We start from the raw sequence: 20,790 nt of genomic DNA, 5'->3' as shown, positions 1-20,790 counted from the left end.
AAAGCATAATATACAAATGCAAATTGGAAAGAAAACCTTTCCTCTTAAGGTGTAATTATCTGCTAATACAAAAGATAACGTCTGTAGAATGTAAGTAATTTATTTGTAATCAATGTATCAAATATATCTTCTTTTTTAAACAAATGGTAGTGACCAAAACTATATATGAAATAAGAAAAACTCTGTTTGAAAATAAAACTGGTATCCTGTTATTTGGTAGTACATGCAAGACCAATATATATTTCTTTGAAAATTCAATAATTACAATCCGTTTACGTATACTCACATATATTCATCATTTTAACGCTGTTATAAAAATGTGTCATGGAATACGCAGTGTTAATAATACAAAAGTTGTAGCAGTTTTGATGACATTATTTAAGAAATAAGGTCTCGAATTTGGATGTATTTTGGAATAAATATACGGGAGGTCACGTAATCAAACCCCATAATGACAATAAACATCATCCTACGTGAATCCTAATAATTTATCCTCCCAATTGCTGTGATATATATATATATATATATATATATATATATATATATATATATATATATATATATATATATATATATATATATATATATATATATATATATATATATATATATATATATATATGAAAAACAAATGAATGAATTTTTTTTTTGTACAAAAAAATGTTGATACTTTATTTTCCCATTCCTAAATTATGTGTTGTAATTACTATTCTAGGTGTGTTTAAACGTAAGTCGGTTAGTTTGACCCAGTATTGACTTTGCCCTTTCTTCCGTTGTTAAATCTTAAGGTGCAGATATTTTCTAGATGTCACTCTGTCTATATCAGTATATTGTCTTGATTTTATACTTCTACTTACATGTATAAAGGTATAAGTCGTGTATTCACAAGACAGAGAAGATGTGTGGTCTATTTTTTTCGCGGGAATATGAATATTAGGGCCCTAATAGGGGGAACATTTTAATAGGGGGTTTAATTTTAAGATAAACACGATGAAAGGTTGCATTTCAAACAATCATTTTGGATTATTAAAAAAAAGGTAACACTTTAATTAATCATAACCCGCATGATAGAAGCTAGAATTTATGAGAGAGAGAGAGAGAGAGAGAGAGAGAGAGAGAGAGAGAGAGATGAAGAGGATTATTATTATTCTATGCAATCGATTGAAAATACATGTACTACCTGTGATAGAATAGCTTCTTTGCATTTTCATGTGAGAGATTTTACTCTATATAGCTTAGGTGTGGGAATATTCATCTCTTAAATTGATTCATTTTATTAGCAAGTAACTATTTAGATAATTTATAAAGTTATTCCTTTTTTATCTAAAGTAGCCAAATATTTATGTCAAATGCATCAAAATTAACACATGTATTCCGAAATTTTAAAAGATGAATAGGAAAAGGCTTGCTTAAAAATATCAAATGACGTTACTTAAGATTAAAAATGACACAGTACGTGTATGAATGAATTCTAAACACACAGCCTTGACTAAGTGAGAAAAACTTGAACCATCAATAAAACCCCACAAAAAGGGCTAAAGCAACTTTAGTACACAGTTTCCTTGAACACTTAGTTTCGGTTTAACGTGGTCCTCATATTGGACATTTCAAAAATATTTCAATTAGTGAATTTTCTTAAACTCTCGTGCACATTCTCAAAAATATTGAAATGGGAAACTTTACAGGTGTCCTTGGCTTTTGGCTTATGTTCATTGATGCAATTCTAACCCTCATCCCCACTCCACCCTTCAAGATATTAGATGTTTTTTCTCACAAGAATTAAGGCAAATATAGTATGTTGCAATCAAATTGGAATACCCATATAATTTCCTTAGTGTACTTATACTATATGAGTTTGGAAATACACGGATCTTCTCAGTATTTTTGTGATTTTCCCAAGCATATGTTTCTATTTTTGAATTAAACTCTTCCCTGTTTTTCCTCATACAAGAACTGCTCACTAAATATCTTAAGAGATATCCACTTTGGGGCAGTGACTTTCCAGTTTTGTATTGGCGTCGTTTCTGATCTTTTCCTTGCATGTAAAATACCACAAATTCTTTCAGTGATCCTTCTAAGAACAGGTTGGCTTTTATAAGGTTCACCGGGTTTATTTTAAGATAAACATAATGAAGGTTGCATTTAAAACAATCATTTTGGATGCTATAGGAAGGATGAAGGAAACTGCCAATGTATCTTAGATCTTTTCCCTTTTTTGAAAACATAACGTCTTCTCTCCAAAAACCATTTTAATAAATTGATATTACATTGAACATTATATAATTAGTATCGGGAGATTTTCTATAGGATTTCAAATAAAATGTCATGAAATTGATTTTTTCTCCATATCAATCTTTTCTAATCATTAAGTACTGAAAAATATAAATCTAATCAATTATGGCGTGATTATGTATAATGTACTCAAAAGACTATTTGAAAACATTTTCTAGATATTTACCTCAATAGCCTGATCGTAAATACTGCACTGTTAGCTATTGTGAAAAATGCATTGATGTGTATTCATCCATTGTTGGGATTAGCGAGTCCCTGGCCATTTTGTCTTCTATATTGAACTTGAAGGTCACGTAGTTCCACAACGGTCAACAATTGAACAATTTTTTCTGTAATTCTTATCTGAACTAGCCCGGGGATATTTATATAAAGCTCTGTACCGACAGATAAACAATAATAACGTAGAACTCACAGAAACAGATTAGTCTTTTTTTTAAAGCAGGGCTTTTTTTTTTTATCCTGAACAGATTTATCCTTTGAATATGGGGGTTTAATGAGTTTTTAAAAACTTTGATGATCAGTAAAAAAAATTATAATGGCCTGTTATGACTGAAATTTTTTTTTAATCATTTCTTTGTTCACAGATCTTTAAGATTATGAAGTTGATTCAGGTTTTGCTTTGTGACAATACTATCCAAAATTGGTCAGTAACTGAATTAATTTTTTAAACAGATCGCATATCGAGTTTGTTATGCTTATTTCTGTGTAACGGATTACTAGTTGGAAGATAGTTATTGAATTCAGGGAAATCGTATCAACGTTCTTTTGTTTAAAATGAAATTCAAGAGCTGCGATATTGAAATTACAAGGTTATTAAGGGGAAGGGAAGTCAAAATCATATTTTATTTCTATAAATAAAGTGGTTTAAATATCACATGTGGTCACATTGTTTTGAAAATAAACTACATATTCAAGCTTTAATGCCTGTTTGAAGTTAGAGAAATCGTATTTCGTGGAAGCTGACATGACGTAGAACTCTTTTGTATTAAAAACCAAAGTTATTATTTTCATGTCACACTATCAATTCCGATTCGGTTTACATATAAAATGTACGCAGTGTTCTAAATAAAGCGATGGCTTATGCCTTTCTGTTACTCAAGCAATCGACTGAACAAAAATGATGATGTTTAGTTTCACACGTCATTCTAGAGGATAAATACATGTATGCATGAATATATGATTTTTTAAAAATAAATGACAGCTGTTACTCTGATATCATTCAAAGTTGAAAATGACCCCGAGTAAATTTTCATTCCAAGTCAAGCTCTTTGCTAACTGAATTTGTATGTTATAGTGGTTTCATTAATTTTCGTGGGTATCAATGTATCAATTTCTGAAAATCACAGTTTCAAGGATACGTAATTTCGTGGCCAATGACCCTACCAATACAAAAAGTTAGTTGAAATCGAATTTCAATAAACATTTCATTTCCAGGGTCAACTTAACAACGAAATCCACGAAAATTGTTATTCAACGAATATTGATACAACCACAGTAATTGTAATCGAAATATTTAAAATATATTCTCGAGAGTCCAAATTACCATTTCGAAATAATGAAGGCAGACATCTTCTACCGTGCGATACTTGAAATCTGTTGACAATTTCCACTACTATACGGAGATTTAGTGTTTAGATTTCAACGAACATGCTTCATTTTACATTTTTTGTAATTTAGTAAAAAGTCAAAGGTAAAAGAACGACCTCAAATCGATATTGTTTCAATTTTTCGGAACATAACATTAAGAGCGAATATCATTATTTGCTAAAACTGACGCTATGTTGATAAAACAAATCGGAGTAGATGGTGTGACGTCATAGATTAAAGTCCAATGGCAGCTTCCATAGCGGCGAGATTTTAAATTAAGCGATCGATATTCTTGATTAATTCATTGTTCCAAGCTTAAGGTTTTTAATAAAAAATAAATACGATTTACGATTATAGCAGATGATAAGCAAATAAGATATATAAATAAGAATGGCTCAGTAATGATCTCGTGACAATGATCTCCGTGGCTATACAAGTCAAAGTAAGGGAGTTCTTAAACAGCAAAGTATTACAATATCTTCTTGTAAAGTTAAAGGTATGATTATCAGAAGACAATTGCATGTACTCTTAAAGTACTGTAACTAGAGGTAGGATGATGCTAAAAAGCAAACGTTTGGATATGGGTTAGGACAAAACTACTGTTATGTACTGTAGATCAACATTTATTACCGACCTCTTCAGGATTTAGTTGCATTTTTTCCGTGGTTGTATATAGTAACAAGTCATCAAAATGTGGGCTTTTTTAAAAACAAATATTAAGGCAAATTGCGTGTGCATTTAAGTTATAGACTTGTTTTTAAGACAAGTATATTTGGTTTTATATTAGCAGTTATTTTTGCTTTTACGTTAATAACCCCAATCGACCCTATGAAGAGTAAGACAATAAACAGTAATAGAATATAACTCTTATAAAGTCCATTTAGACTAGCTCCATAGGTAATGCCATAAGTAGTTATATACTATCACCATACCATAGACCATATTAAGATCCTTCACTTATAGTTCAAGTATAGATCTTGGCTTACATTGTTAACAACAATGGCCAATAATGGAGAGAAAAAAAAACGTAGAAGGTAAAATGAAATTTATTAGAATGTGTAAAAACATGATATATACAGTGATATACACAGTCTGTTTTCTGAAAATGAGATGGTTTGAAAGTTAAAACGTATAATAAAAGCTTGACAATTTTTAAAACATGATTAAGAAACATTAGGAAATATAAGCATAGTAAAACAATCTAAAAGTTTCACACAGAGTTTTAACAGATAACTGCAGAAAAGATATTCCCTGCAATAACGTTTTCAGCTTATTTTAGAGACTGATTTTTTCTGAATCTAAAACAATCTGTTAAATTTTGATATCACAAACCATTTTCTTAATCTAATTAAAATTCACATATTTTGATCAACACTATTTTTTTAATGGTATCTTAAATAAATCAGGTTGGATTTTGGATCTGACAAGAAACTCTGCTACATAGTCAACTAAAATCCAACTTTATGCTTTACACAGTGAAACAAAAAAGGTCTTTAATTGCAACTTTACTATTTGCTTTCTTTGTTTTTGTTGCCTAGTCACTGTATTTGTAACAAAAAACCAACGAGAACAATGGCATTTATTAATGCAAGAGATGTCTGCAGGGCCGCTGCGGAGTGACTGTATTCTGGAAAACAAATAACAAAATTACAACAAAATAACAATTATCGAACTACAGTTAAGATATTGAAAGCCGAAACTTACATGCAATGCTATTTTAATTTCAACTGTCCCAATTTTTTGTTTTGTAGTGAAATAAATTGGCTTTGAATAAAGAGTGGTATGAATTAAGAAACACATCATAGTTTAACCATGAATGAAGCTTGATTGAGAGGGAAAAGCAAAAAACTCGTAGCAAAATTGTAATTTATACTTCCTTCCATTATCAGCTTTTACCAAATGTCATTCTTTTTTTAAGAAAGTTGTGGATTGAAAAACAAACATCGTCTGACTTTTCTTTTCTTTTCAGCTTATTAGTAATACAGCATCCTATTTATATTTGTCGTACATATCTCTCTTCGTCCCCTTCTACATCTGACAAATTCTACTCTCCATAAAACTTCTATAAAAATGTTCTGCTAGTTCGTTGGAAGAAAAAATGAAATATTTAGCCATAATTCATTCCTTTCTAGAAAGACTATTAGTAACAAATACCAAAATGTCTTTCTTAAATTTTGTGATTTATTAAGATTGTAATAAAACATTCTATGAACAATTTTTGATTTTTTCTTCTTCAAAGAATGTTACAATGTAAAGCTAATTTCCCCTATTTTGCATTCAGAACTTGGTGTGGCTTCAAAAATGACGTGAAAATTGTTCGATGCTCCTTTGTCGTCCACATCTCTCTCTCTCTCTCTCTCTCTCTCTCTCTCTTTCTCTCTCATTATCATCACATGATGAATCTCTGCCGTTCAGTCAATTCAAAGTACACTAAGGTAGAAGGTGAACGAGTGTCATATGCCATTTAGTGACCTTTCCAGACCTTTCAGTTAACATTCTATTTATTGAATGGCAGCGGTTCAAGTTCGGTATGTATCATACAATATGATGTTCCATATTATTCAATGTATATGGCCTTAAAAACACTTAGTAGCATGGGACAGTTTCGAATAAAGTACCCGTCAATATTTTTGTAAAATTGTGAGTTGCGGTACTTGAAGGCTTATGAGTGTTGCTAAAATCCATGAACTGATTTTTAATGATTATCATTAGTTAGACGGGTGTCTGTTGTTAAAATTAATATGCAATATGTAGGCCCCTTATGTTAGGTACATGAGAATCAGAAGTAAAATGCGATTTGCATACATTTGATATTTTGCTCTCCCTCTCTCTCTCTCTCTCTCTCTCTCTCTCTCTCTCTCTCTCTCTCTCTCTCTCTCTCTCTCTCTCTCTCTCTCTCTCTCTCTCTCTCTCGCTCGCTCGCTCGCTCACTCTCTCTCTCTCTCTCTCTCTCTCTCTCTCTCTCTCTCTCTCTCTCTCTCTCTCTCTCTCTCTCTCTCTCTGTTTTATCTATGCATTACACTTTGAATATATATCACCTTCACAAGTCAAGGGTTTCGCGATCCAATCAGCGTTCTATAAAACCTTGACTTGCGATGATGAATATGCATGGAAAAGGCTGTGTGTGCACACAAGATACAAAACATGAACGAAAATCAAGCCATCAAGCTATATTTCTCTAATTCTAAAAAGACCAACTAATCTTACTAGCTTCCGGAATTATAAGCTGGAACTCTTTTGTGTGGGACAGTGTGTCATTGTAAATGACGCTGAACGGTGTCTTAAAATACTCCGCCGTCACCTGCAGAATCTCCAACGTCGTTTTTATCTTAGAAATAGTTACTTCCTGCCCAAAAAAATAAGTTGCGAGTAGACCGCAAGATCTAATACTCCAATATAAACAAAATGTTCAAAATTATACCTTAAGCATACATACTGTAGAGCTGAATTTTTTGTTTTGTATTAGCTAATAAAACCAATCAGCAAGGAGTAAAACATCGTTGCAAATGATCCACATTTGAAAAGCACATTTTAATCGATAAATATAAATTTAAACAAAATAAAGAAACCACTGAAAATATTATCGATTTTCGTTTTATGAAAACTAATTGTAATCCATAATCCTATTATTAAGTTTATATGCAATGTACATTGTATATTTATCCGAGGTATTTATGTAAATCATAAGGATTAATTGTTTTATTTTTTCAGGTGTACTTGTATCCCTGGGGCGGTAAGGCTTTAAGAAACGAAAGAGTCAGGGCCTATAGGAAACATCATTTTCGGGATCAATTCGTAAAGCCACAGTGAAAATAATACACTCCAGGTTTTTTTTTTACAATATATTAAAGAAGTAACAACAGCTGTTTTATCAACGTTCAAAATATTCAATATTTTTTTAAAAGAAGTAAAATTTCATATTTCAAACATTCAGATAATATTCCTGTTATATTTGAATTCAATTTTGTTTACCTGAATGTTTGATATCTTAATTGCCAGAGTTTGGCTTACCATACAAGCTATATTGATATTGAAATAGCTGCCGGGCATATAATCTTCACCAGTGTCTCCTCGCTTCCACAAGATGTTGTTGCAAGAAATACCCTCAATATCGTACACTTCACATGTAATCTTGTGTCGTTTGTTGTTAACAGCAGCAGATGTATTGGTACACCTGAATTTAGGATCTCCTGTAAAGAAAACAGAATTAGTCAATAGTTTTGTTTTCTTTAAACTGAGTATAGTTTCAGTAACTTATATTGTATGTATATATGTAGGACTATTCCTTTGGTAATAAAGTTTGTATCTATCAATTTTCATTGAAACCCAAATTTCAGTTTCAGTTATCACACAACTCTGTCAATTCTTCTTATTCCAAATATTGGACTAAATGTCTGAAAAACACATATATAATATTTTCAAAAGCGCTGTATCTTTAAGCTCTCTCCTTCTTTTACTCTGGAACTAGTAAACGACAATAGATGCAAATTTTGCTTGTTGTTTCTTACAGCAGTTGCATTTATTAGTCCCCTACCGGTTTCACCGGAGGGGACTATAGCTTTCCTCTGCGTCCGTCAGTCCGTCTGTCCGTGTTTACGAGAGTGCATATATTGGGGTTTTTTTTATACCTAATTGGTACTAATTGGGTACATTTTTCTTATTGGGTATACCCAAGAGGAAATGTCGCTTAATCTACTTAAAATGCCTTAATTGGGTACATGAAAGTTAGCACCCAACAAAACTGAGACACTACGTCTTGTCCAAGAAAGTGTCTGAAAAAGTTCCTTCTATGGACGCATCGTATATTATACAAATATTGACTGGGGTTGAGGGCAACATTGATTATATTAGCCCCCGAGGGACGAAATATTGCCCGACGCGAAGCGGCCGGAGGGCAATATTTTCGTCCCAAGGGGGCTAATATAATCAATGTTGCTCGAAAACACAGTCAACATTTGTTTTGTTATATGAAGAAACAAACCAAAATTAAGAAAATAATTAAAAACAGATCGCCGTAATTTTCTCAGCTCAACAAAGAATTCACGAATTCAATTTTGTGCAAAGTTCATTTCCAAAATATCCTCAGCATCAAACGGTCACTGGTGATATTCCGCCGACCTTAAGAATTAACACATAGATGTTCTACTTGATTTTACTTCACAGTAATTCGCAAATCCTTATATCTTTTATGATAGTAAACCGTCGCATTGCGCGTCCGTTGTTTACTTGCCTTGACTGCATGACTGTCTATTATGACGTCACCTTGTTTTGGAGTCGCGAAGAGTTATTTACGTCATCGTTTACAAAGCAACAAATCAGAGGCGATTATCTGAAATACAGGGAATGTTCTCTAGATATTATTCCTAGCCGGTCAATATCAAAAAAATATTGACCGGTCAATATTTTTCGGACGAGCTAATATTAAATTATTGACTATTCATCTATACAGAGTTATATAGTGAGAATATACTACTGAATATAACAATAACGTTTACATCATACTCTCGGAACACTAAACTTAACTACGCTGTTGTCATAATGACTCTCGAGAGTTCCGAAAAGCAACTTCCGTAAATCTTGATCTGTAAAGCGTTTGATTTCACAAAAACAACAATGGCGCCTGCAAGGCATAGGAGCATGGGGTCAAGACAAATAGTAAGTTTCCTTAATTGTATTCATACAAACATTAAAAACTAAATCCAGTGTCATTGGGGTTATTTTTTTGTTCTGAACAAGACTTTTTATGCAATTTTTTTTTCAATACATTTGTTCTGGTGTTTGACAGGGCTTCAGGCTTGAGCAAATTATACCTTTTCTAAAGTGTCATGTTGTATGAACAGATCAAACATAATGAGACACTTAATTAGTGAATAAAAACAAGCCCATTTAAAACAGATATGCAACCTATAAACATTATTATTAAATTTTGGTCATTCTCCTGTTAATCTTATGTACCTGTACATGCATATAATTGTTTACATATACTTGTACTGATAAAATATATTGCTTAAATACTAAATCTAATGAAGAACTGAACTGAATATGACACCTTTTTTAAATTTTTAACTTGAAAAAAAGTAATTGAAATGTAATTGAATAGTAATGAAAAATACGTTATATTTTTGGAATGTATTTAAATACATTCAATTACTTGTAATTGAAGGGAGACTCAATTGAAAATTACTTCCGATTACTTTGAAAATGTAATTGATTACAATCAATTTCAAATACTTCTTTTGATTACCTCTACCTGCACATGACCCCACCTTTTCTTTAGAGGTCCGTCTTCCTCTCCTTTAAATTTGTATTTCGCTTTATCGATTTTTGAGATGGTTGACAGTTTGTTATTGTCTTTTTTCATAGTTCGAATATTTGGAAAAGTCGTTCCCTTATGGTAAACAATTCAACACTCCCAAAATTGTAGTACGTTATTACAGTCTCCCTTCGACCTAATTATGCATTACAGATACACTTTGAATATAGATCACATTCACAAGCCAAGGTTTTGCGGTTTGCATATATTTGATATAGTGCTCTCTCTCTCTCTCTCTCTCTCTCTCTCTCTCTCTCTCTCTCTCTCTCTTTCATCTATGCATTACACTTTGAATATATATCACCTTCACAAGCCAAGGGTTTCGCGATCCAATCAGCGTCCTATAAAACCTTGACTTGCGATGATGAATATGCATGGAAAAGGCTGTGTGTGCTCACAAGATACAAAACATGAACGAAAATCAAGTCAACAAGCTATATTTCTCTATTTCTAAAAAGACTAACTAATCTTACTAGCTTCCGGAATTATAAGCTGGAACTCTTTTGTGTGGGACAGTGTGTCATTGTAAATGAAACTGATCATGAACGGTGTCTTAAAATACTCCGCCGTCACCTGCAGAATCTCCAACGTCATTTTTATCTTGCTATCGGTTACTTCCTGCCCAAAAGAATAAGTTGCGAGTAGACTGCAAGATCTAATACTCGAATATAAACAAAATGTTCAAAATTATACCGTACGCATACATTCTGTAAAGCTGAAATTTTGTATTAGCTCATAAAACCAATCAACAAGGTGTAAAACGATTTACATTTGAAAAGCACACTTTAATCGATAAATATAAATTTATACAAAATAAAGAAATCACTGAAAATAGTATCGATTTTCGTTTTATGAAGACTAATTGTAATCCATAATCCTATTATTAAGTTTATATGCAATGTGAATTGTATAGTTATCCGAGTTATTTATGTAAATCATAAGGATTGATTGTTTTATTTTTTCAGGTGTACTTGTATCCCTGGGGCGGTAAGGCTTTAAGAAACGAAAGAGTCAGGGCCTATAGGAAACATCATTTTCGGGATCAATTCGTAAAGCCACAGTGAAAATAATACACTCCAGGTTGTTTTTTTACAATATATTAAAGAAGTAACAACAGCTGTTTTATCAACGTTCAAAATATTCAATATTTTTTAAAAGAAGTATAATTCAATATTTCAAACATTCAGATAATATTCTTGTAATATTTGAATTAATTTTTTTTACCTGAATGTTTGATATCTTAATTGCCAGAGTTTGGCTTACCGTACAAGCTATATTGATATTGAAATAGCTGCCGGGCTCATAATCTTCACCAGTGTCTCCTCGCTTCCACAAGATGTTGTTACAAGAAATACCGTCAACATCGTACACTTCACATGTAATTTTGTGTCGTTTGTTGTTAACAGCAGCAGATGTATTGGTACACCTGAATTTAGGATCTCCTGTAAAGAAAACAGAATTAGTCAATAGTTTTGTTTTCTTTAAACTGAGTATAGTTTCAGTAACTTATATTGTATGTACATATGTAGGACTATTCCTTTCGTAATAAAGTTTGTATCTATCAATTTTCATTGAAACCCAAATTTCAGTTTCAGTTATCAAACAACTCTGTCAATTCTTCTTATTCCAAATATTAAACTAAATGTCTGAAAAACACATATATAATATTTTCAAAAGCGCTGTATCTTTAAACTCTCTCCTATTTTTACTCTGGAACTAGTAAACGACAATAGATGCAAATTTTGCTCGTTGTTTCTTACAGCAGTTGCATTTATTAATTTTTATTTACATCAACTAAATACGTTTCCTTTTTTTTCTTAGGGATGGAGTTCTAACCAGTTTAACGATCATTCAAAACCTTCAGCACACCGCTGCAATTGTGTTCAGAATGTTTTCTCTATCGTTGTTAAGTGTGTAATTAATCCAAAGGTGCTCGAATGAAAGTTAACGAGACGAGATTTGTTCAATTCCTGTAAAATTTCGAGCGGAAGTATATGTGTTCGGATAATATTCTCAAAATACGTAAATACTGGTCGTTCTTCATATCATATCCTACTTTAATTTATGTTTAAACATGAACGTATATTAGGATATTGTCTTTATTCATCATCTAGCGGTTATTTAATCTAAATGATGATTTTCACAACAGAGTTATTATTCGTGTTCAACCATTCTACTCGTAATTGAAAATAAAACAATCAAAGCCATGTTTGATGCTTTTGGTGTGCATTAAAATTCTTTTTTTTTTAAATTTCTTTAAAAAAAAAAGAATGCGTGTCTGTTTTGAATTAAAATTAAGTATATCGAGCCAATTCAAGAAACATTTTGCATAAAATAATACAGTCTGTTTCACTACCGATGCTATTAATTGATCAGGCGCAGATTTAAAATTAATCCTGGGGGTCGCTACTAAGCATGTTAATTGTAGCGAGAGCAGAAAAAAACTATATTTTCTATTGTCACATTAGTTTCTAAAACTTACTTTATCCACCAATTAATGGAGTTAATGTTTAAAATCAATAAACGTATAGATTTTATATTCGACTACAAGTACCTATATTACTGCAAAACTCTAAGGGTAAAATAAAACCACGTGGTTTAAATTTAAAGGACAATAACATTCGCAGGGGTGAGCAACCCCCCAAAAAATCCTGGGCTGAACAAAAAAATCATGATGAGGCAGACTCAAATATCTGTATACATTGTAAGAAGATTTGGCTATTTCTTTTATTTAAAGTACCAATGTACATTGATAAGAATTCATTTACTTTTACATGTACCTACTTTTTATGATCTATTCAATAATTTGTTAAAGAAAAAATGTAAATATAAACAATAAAATGTTTTATTTGATTATTGAAATCAATAAAGAAATCAAACATTGCAGAACATTTTTTCTAATAATTCGCTACCTTTAAATCACAAAAGAAAACATTTAATTGATAATTTTTAATAACACTGTATTCACTGATAAAAATTTTCTATTGCTTAAAAATTATTGACATATTCCTACAGTTTGATAAATATAACATAATTTAAAAAAGCTACTTACTTTGTCTGACCACTACTCGATAGGTTAGTTGCATTCCTGAGTTGGGTAGTCCTTCAACTTCTGCAGTACACGTTACATTAATTTGGCTGTTGCCTGCACAAAACAACATTCAAATTTCTATCTCAATTTAATATATACTCACTTATTACAAGTATCCAAGCAACACACGGATGTTTATTTAATGCAAAATAAGTAACAATTGTCGTAATGAGCATTTTCATAACATCTTTTAATTATTCCAATTATTGTTAAAGTAACAGTATTATGCTGGTAATAAAAAGTATATATTTACATTCTACTGTGTTTTTCTATTAAATTCTGTGATCTTTAAATGCCTCTAAATGCAACAAGTAGTCAAAGGTCAAATTGACGAGTTTTATTATGACGTCACAAACGTTGAACGCTTTAAACTGCAACGTCACAAGCGAAAATCAAAGTTCACGCTTGTGGCTGTTACTGTGGCTCTTCCATTAATATTAACTTACCCTTAGGATAAGATAGGAATTTTAAGGTATCAATCACATTTGCAGACAAGGCAAGAAGTTAAAAAATGTAAATATAAGCATTAAATCATGATTTTTGGAAGTATACACTCTCATAACTGCAGCGGTGTGTGCATACAAATTGAGTAACGCGCTAACGCGCGTTACTCAATTTGTATGCACACACCGCTGCAGTTATGAGAGTGTATACTTAAAAAAATCATGATTCAATGTTATAATATATTACATGATATATATGATGTACAGATTATTACAAACTATCAGTAATTTAAAAAAGGCCCATGGGACCACATCGCTCACCTGAGCAACAATGGACGTTCAAAAGATATTGTGCCATATGGCCCCGCGATAGAATAACAAAACATAAATATTGTAAAGTATTCAAAATTTACACTTATTTTTGCATACAAGTAATATTTGACATTGTACCTTTATGGAATACTATTTTTACCCAGAATATGAAAATCCTAAGCAAGATATAAAACTAAACATTTGGCAAGGGTACACTGTTAACGTCCAATTCCCCATATTTTTGTTCTCCCCCCTTTCCCCCCACTTTATAAAGCGATCAATATATATGAGAGCATAAAGGTACATTTTCTTCCTAAACTTCTTACTAGTTATTGTATTTTTTTTTAAAATATAATATAATAGATGTTGTATTTTATTTGAAATATTCTATAGATGAGAAGAAGAAGATTGTACCTTAATGCACTCAACTCCTCAATTAAAAACATTCAAAAATTTAATTTCTCTTTTCCATTATAATAAAACGATTGTTGTTTACCTCGCGTATACTCGTGTGACTTTTATAACTTTACTCACACTTGATTGATGAATACACTGGAATGAAAAATGTTGTCACGTGACGTGTTAAAGAACTATAAAAATCAATGTTACAATATTGACAGGCATATCTCTCTATTTTACTGAGGCCCACCCATTATTTTCATCTTTATTCAAAAATTACAAATGGCTACAAACCAGGATAATTTTCCGCTGTAATTTTTTCTTAAGAATAGCAATATTTTCTTTATCCCCGCAACAGAAATGTGTCAGACCTATGGAAACTGTTTTAACGGTATCGTTTTTATTCACTCGTGTCTGAAAAACTATCAAAATTGATGTCAAGTTCACATTATTCATTGTATAAAGAGGGAGCCCCCGAGAGTAGTTATATCCAGCATATCATCCTTTAAATCTTTTGTACAAGTATTTCACATTTAGCGAGACATTTCTAATGATTAACGAAAATTTCAGCGTCAATCGTAAAATAATAAGCAAGATACAGAGCTCACAATTCTGCTAGGTTTGAGTCTCAGGAGTTTATTACATTCAGCATAAGATTTTTAACTTAGTATTTTCTATTCAGCATTTAAAATGGAAAAAATAATGGCCTCAGATCTGTGAACAAACATAGAATTGTGAACTAATCTCTGTATCTTGCTTATAATACGAAGCTTAGCACTCAAATATGGATAGTAAATAGAAATTGTAAACAATTAAACATAAGAAACATGCGCTATAACAAATAAAGAGCACAATTTATATTTCAAAATGAAACATATACATGTATATATCTACATATTTCTGTCAGGGATATTAAACTCTATTTAAACTAAATAAACTCGAGAAAATGCTGAGCATCTCAACATTACGCAAAAGATCATACCGAATTACCGATAGAATGAATTGTATTTTAGTACTTTGTTAATACACCAGATTTTGATTAATTCGCTCAGGTAAACAGTTAACTCTTTGATTTACCGAAGTCTCTGTTTGATTTGATACGTAAAAATTACAAAATACAGACGATAGTTTCCCGATTACAAACCATAAATAATGAAAACGAAACGAAAATCAATTCAAGCTAACACCACCGTCATATGTGAAAACTGTCATCGCATTGGAATATTTAGCCTCAATTTACTTCACAAAATCGGCACCAATGTTATTTGCATCCCTTGGTACGCGAACTGTTGCATAACAAATTCATCATTGTCAGATCGACCCGTTTATCATAATGTCATGGCTGCTTTAAACAAAGAACCTCGTTTTAGAAGTATAGAATACGAGTCTTGGTAAAATGGTAAAACGGGCCGGGACAAAATAAATGCCAGGGCTGATCGGAAATTGTCAATTCTAAAATACGCATTGTTTTGCAGCATTATTTACAGCGAATACAAATTTACTGGTCCGTAACATATACTGAAAATTATAATGAGATTGACAGATTAATAACTGCCAAGCTTTTGTTTTGCCCCGGCCCGGTTTTGCCAACCCATTTTACCAAGACTCGTGGATTACCGAACCCGAAGCAATAAACTGATTTCCTTAAATATTATTTTCGTAATAACTCAGATTTGAAACAGAATTAGCCCATAATCTTTGCAATTTATATTTTCCTTTCCATAAGGCTTACTTACGCTCAATTAGATTGAATTTGACTCAGTAGTTCTTGAGAAAAAGATTTCTAAAAATGCACCCCCGTTTTTCTACAGATTCAATGTTTTCTCCGCTTTGAATAAAGATCAGTCTTTCATTTTTGCAATTTATATTTGCCTTCCAATCAAAATGTGCCAAATTTGGTTGAAATTTGCCGAGCAGTTTTAGGGAAAAAGTTCAAAATGTAAAAAGTTTCGGACGGACAGAGAAAGACGGACAGCTGCAGACTGACGGACGGATAGACGGACGACGGACAAAATGTGATCAGAATAGCTCATTTGAGCTTTCAGCTCAGGCGAGCTAAAAAAAACAACAAAAGGATAACATGATCTAAAACTAATTGTTTATAAACAATACTTTTTAAGCAAGTATTTAACTTTTTTAATAGTGTACCAGGAAATAGGGAGGGGAACTTGCTGGGACTAATCAAGGGGTAATCTGGTCTAATTTTGCGTAATTTCACGACAAAACGATCAAATCGAGTTTGACCAGCAAGTTATCCTTTCTTGATAGTGTGGCTTTATCAGTATTAATGGGCATCAATATTTGTGATTTAGTAAAAGAAAAAAAAGGCAAATTCAAGGATCTGTACATGTAATACAAATTTATGGCAAATGAACTTGTCCTGGGTTATTGGTCATATGAGTTAAAGCTGTATCTCAAAGGTTGCTTGTTCAGGGCCCGCTGTGGTCACTTGATGTTTTGTGTTGTGCCCTAAGACAATATACTATTTCAACATTGTCTCGGCCTCCTGCTGAAATTGGATACCGCGATAGACTGGTGTTCCATTCTGGGGGAGTCAATGACTCTCGTTTGCATAGCAGTCGGAAACCAGGGAGAAGTACCAGTCTTTTGCGCTTTCATGTCCCAGAAAGGACTAAGTGCGGTTTTAGGCAATTTTTGCCCCCCAAAATCAAAGTTTTAGAAAGAGCTTTAAAATAAGGTGAAAGAAAGTTAAAATCATATTGGAAATAAAAGTGTAAAAGGTTATCACTACAGTGACGTCATAATGTAGAAATGACGTAATGAATATTGCATTATTTTGATAAATTGATGTTTTGTAGCAAAATATGGGTGTTTTCCAATGGTTATTCGACTAGGAAACATCGAGCGCAGGCTTGCTCAAGTACCATTTTTTAGTACAATATGTATAACTATATGAAGAAAAACATATGTTAAAATCGCACTTGAGGAGACCTGCGCTCTATACTTCCGAATGCAAAATATAGAGTAAAAATGAGAATATCTTTATTTGTTTGCAAATTTGCGGGAATTAGGTCATTTAGGTGACATCATAGATAAACAGGGAGTGAGCAATGATGACTAAAATAATTATTAAAGTTATAGGCATCCTCTTTACAATGATTTATGAAGATTTCATTTTTATACGATACTATTTATAGATTGGTTGAAATCGGGGGCAGATATTTGACCATACCGCACATAGTCCTTTGATATTTGATATTGCATTTCGTCAAAAAAAATTGTGGATGAACTGTTTAACAAAATGAACGAATATTGGCATTCAAAGAATATTGATGAAACCACAGTACCTGAACCCAATTTCAATCCACTTAGATTAAACCACCTGAATTTATTTTGTTACATTCTCCACAGTGGATAGCCCGCCGTACGAGCCGCTAATTTGTTAAAGGAAGAGAAGGACAGACACAAGCCAGCTCTTAAGGCCTGAACAATACCACAAGACCCAAAGATCCCAACCAGTTGGGTTGGCTAGTAATCATTTCTCCACACACACCTAACCCCATCACAATACCAAAGTTAGCTACTGACCTCTGAAATCTGTCGCATCGGCAACAAATTTCGTGCCCATCTTGTTTTCTATGTCCATGATCTTCCCCTGCATCATCTGGTCGCCCATCATGATCTGGATATTGGCTTTTGGCATGCCACCCATCGCCTCACAAGAGGGGGCGTACTTGCCAGATAAAACCTCCATTTGGTGAATGGCCTCATTGTTGTCTACGGTGAGATATTCGTCTTTGTTGGCGCCAAACCTGAACATCATACTTTTGATTGGCTCTGTAATGGTGAAAATGCAATATTAAGGTCTGTTATGGTAGACATGCAATATAATACTCCCTAATAGTAAAAATACGCACAGAATTATACTCTTTAATCGTCGTAATACAATATTAGGCCCTCTAATGTAAAAAAAAACCCACACACGCACATACAATTAAGCTCTTTATTGGTGAAAATACAAAATTAGGCGCTCTTATAGTAAAAATAAATGATTTGGGTCTGTAACGGTGAAAAGACAATTTTATCTGTAATGTTAAAAATTCATTATTACTTCTGAAATTAGTCTTGATAGGTGCTATAAAAGTGATAGTACAATATAACGTATGAAAATACAGAAGGCTTTTAGTACAATGTAATTTATGGAAGCATTAATAGTCTTAATAGGTTCTATAGGGTTATAATTGTACAATATAACTTATTGAAACAAGAGCAAAAATGACTGTTAACTAGACACGATCTCGTTGCGAGCAACGAGGAGGTCTTCCGTCCGATTTTTAAAAGAGGAAATGACCTTGCCTTTTATCTCTTCATCAACAAAACATATCAGGAAATGCAGATGTGATCTAAAAGAGCGATGGATGAAGGATTATCCACCTTGTAGGATCCTTAATTTTAAGGACCAGTCCCATTTTATTTCATATCAAATAAGAGGTCTTTTGATTTCATAACAGGTCTAATAACCTGTAATAAAAGAAACCGAAGAAAAAAAAAGGGTCTTCCTTTGTAAACGGAAGACCCTAATAACAATAAGAATAGACGGGTCTTCCGCTGAAGACGGAAGACCCTAATAATAAAAGACTGTTTTTGTCTAAATCTTAATTGAAGAGTGTTTTTCAACTTGTACTATAATTAGTATAATTTGTACTATAATTAATTATAATTAGTACAGTAATCTAGAATGGTACTTAGTTGAAATTAAAGGCCCAAGATCAAAGATCAAGTAAAATCGGACCAGAAAAACTAAATGATTTTAAGAATCGGGGGGGGGGGGGGTTGGTTGGTCGGTGACTTCTATATTAAACGTAGAATAATAAATTCTAAATATCACATATTTCACAATTTCTAAACAAAATACATATGTTAGAACAATGTATAAGCGCTGTATAAGCCACTGTACCATTGAATTGAAATTTAAAAATCTCAAAATCTTAATTATGATTTTTTCTTTGATATTTACTTTTATTCTAATATATGTATAGCATTAACATTAGGTACATGGAGATGAATGCAACAGGTCAAAACGTTTGAAATGGGCGGGAACAAATTGACGCGGACGTCTGATACATCCTACAGAAGCTTATGAAAAGGTCGTAGTTTTACAATCATATCTCTGGTTTACAGTACTTCTAAAGTAGACTCACCTAAGTCCTACCATTAGCTTTTCTAGAAGGTTTTGTAAACGTTTAAAGATTACTTCTTACCTCTGACTTGTATAGGCAGTGACTTTATGGTGACCAATTCATCCCTGACCCACTGGTAACCGACCTTGACCTTCTCATACACCTTACAGGTTAAGTTCCCTGCATCTGCTTTCTGAACATCTACAAAAACAAAATTCTTGTCAATATTAAAGAATCCTTTATCAAAATCTCCCTGTACACAAAAAGACCTATCATAAGGGCAGATAATGTTTACTGTAAAATCCCAATGATATGTTGAAATCTGCATCATGTTATTGCAATATTGCATAAATGCACAAGTATGATTATAACCTTGTAATTACAATATCAAAGGTTCCGCATTTTAGTTCCAACAAATCAAACCAACCAATTAGATTAAGATGAAATACTGTAGAATTAAACGCGCGAATACAAATCCGTGAAAAATCACGAGATGCACAACACGCGAATTTTAAAATCTCGCTTTCATTTTTCGGACATACGTAAACAACCCGAAACTATAATAAAAATTTGGCATTCGCAATTTCATGCTCTCTTGAGTTGATCGCAAACGGTTGAATCGCGGAATTAAGTTCTCGCGTAAAATAAGGAATCTACAGTAAACGATATCTACAGAATTGTGCAAAATCAAATCGACGCAATTTTATTCTTATTTTTTTTATCTAGATAATAACTAACCCCAAAGAATTTGATTCAACTCTCTCGATTCCAAATCGTCAATCTGATCTTTAAAAATGCAGGGTTATTTCACACACTTACTTAATACTGTGAGTTCTAAGCTGATGTTGTTCTGCTGTGGTGACAGAACTTTGCAGGAATACTTCTGGGTGAGATGAGATGACAGGAACTCACACAGACTGGTCAGGGCCTGACCGTTGTGGAACCACGTGACCTTTAAGTTCTGGATAATGTCGAGGGCCCCTTGGCCAGGGATATTGCAGTACGCCACATAATTATCTCCGGGATTCACCAGTGTGGATTGAGACGCTACGTTCACAATGTACTCAGACCCTATTAGTCCTGCAAAATAAGATTAATCTGATAAATGCACCAAAGATATCTTGAATTTCATTATTTTTCGATAAATGTTATTAAATAGTCCAAAGTATGTTAAGGATCTTCTCTTGATTTGCGATTGGAATATGTTTATAT

The 20,790-nt window shown here is 32.6% G+C and overlaps 1 protein-coding gene across 5 annotated transcripts in view; it reads right to left on the bottom strand.

Annotated features, from left to right (window-relative positions):
• The window catches only part of LOC136269724 (uncharacterized), a 31,241-nt gene that overhangs the window by 8,169 nt on the left and 2,282 nt on the right, over window positions 1–20,790 (bottom strand). The window contains exons 2-10 of one of the 5 annotated variants that reach the window (XM_066074161.1): window positions 20,398–20,658; window positions 19,660–19,779; window positions 17,987–18,235; window positions 13,245–13,337; window positions 11,456–11,634; window positions 10,666–10,810; window positions 7,891–8,069; window positions 7,087–7,225; window positions 4,984–5,506 (exon numbers count right to left, since the gene is read on the bottom strand). In XM_066074161.1, coding sequence (XP_065930233.1) covers window positions 5,418–5,506; window positions 7,087–7,225; window positions 7,891–8,069; window positions 10,666–10,810; window positions 11,456–11,634; window positions 13,245–13,337; window positions 17,987–18,235; window positions 19,660–19,779; window positions 20,398–20,658 — 1,454 coding nt within the window. In that variant the 3' untranslated portion in view covers window positions 4,984–5,417. Of the gene's footprint in view, window positions 1–4,983; window positions 5,507–7,086; window positions 7,226–7,890; window positions 8,070–10,665; window positions 10,811–11,455; window positions 11,635–13,244; window positions 13,338–17,986; window positions 18,236–19,659; window positions 19,780–20,397; window positions 20,659–20,790 lie in introns of those variants that run through there. The other 4 variants (XM_066074159.1, XM_066074160.1, XM_066074163.1 and 1 more) reach the window with 4 other exon arrangements.

The sequence above is a fragment of the Magallana gigas genome, chromosome 10, assembly GCF_963853765.1.
Source record: "Magallana gigas chromosome 10, xbMagGiga1.1, whole genome shotgun sequence".
In the NCBI taxonomy this organism is placed as follows: Eukaryota; Metazoa; Mollusca; class Bivalvia; order Ostreida; family Ostreidae; genus Magallana; species Magallana gigas.
Note: the sequence above shows the minus strand (reverse complement) of the source record. Positions and strands in the feature narration are given on the sequence as shown.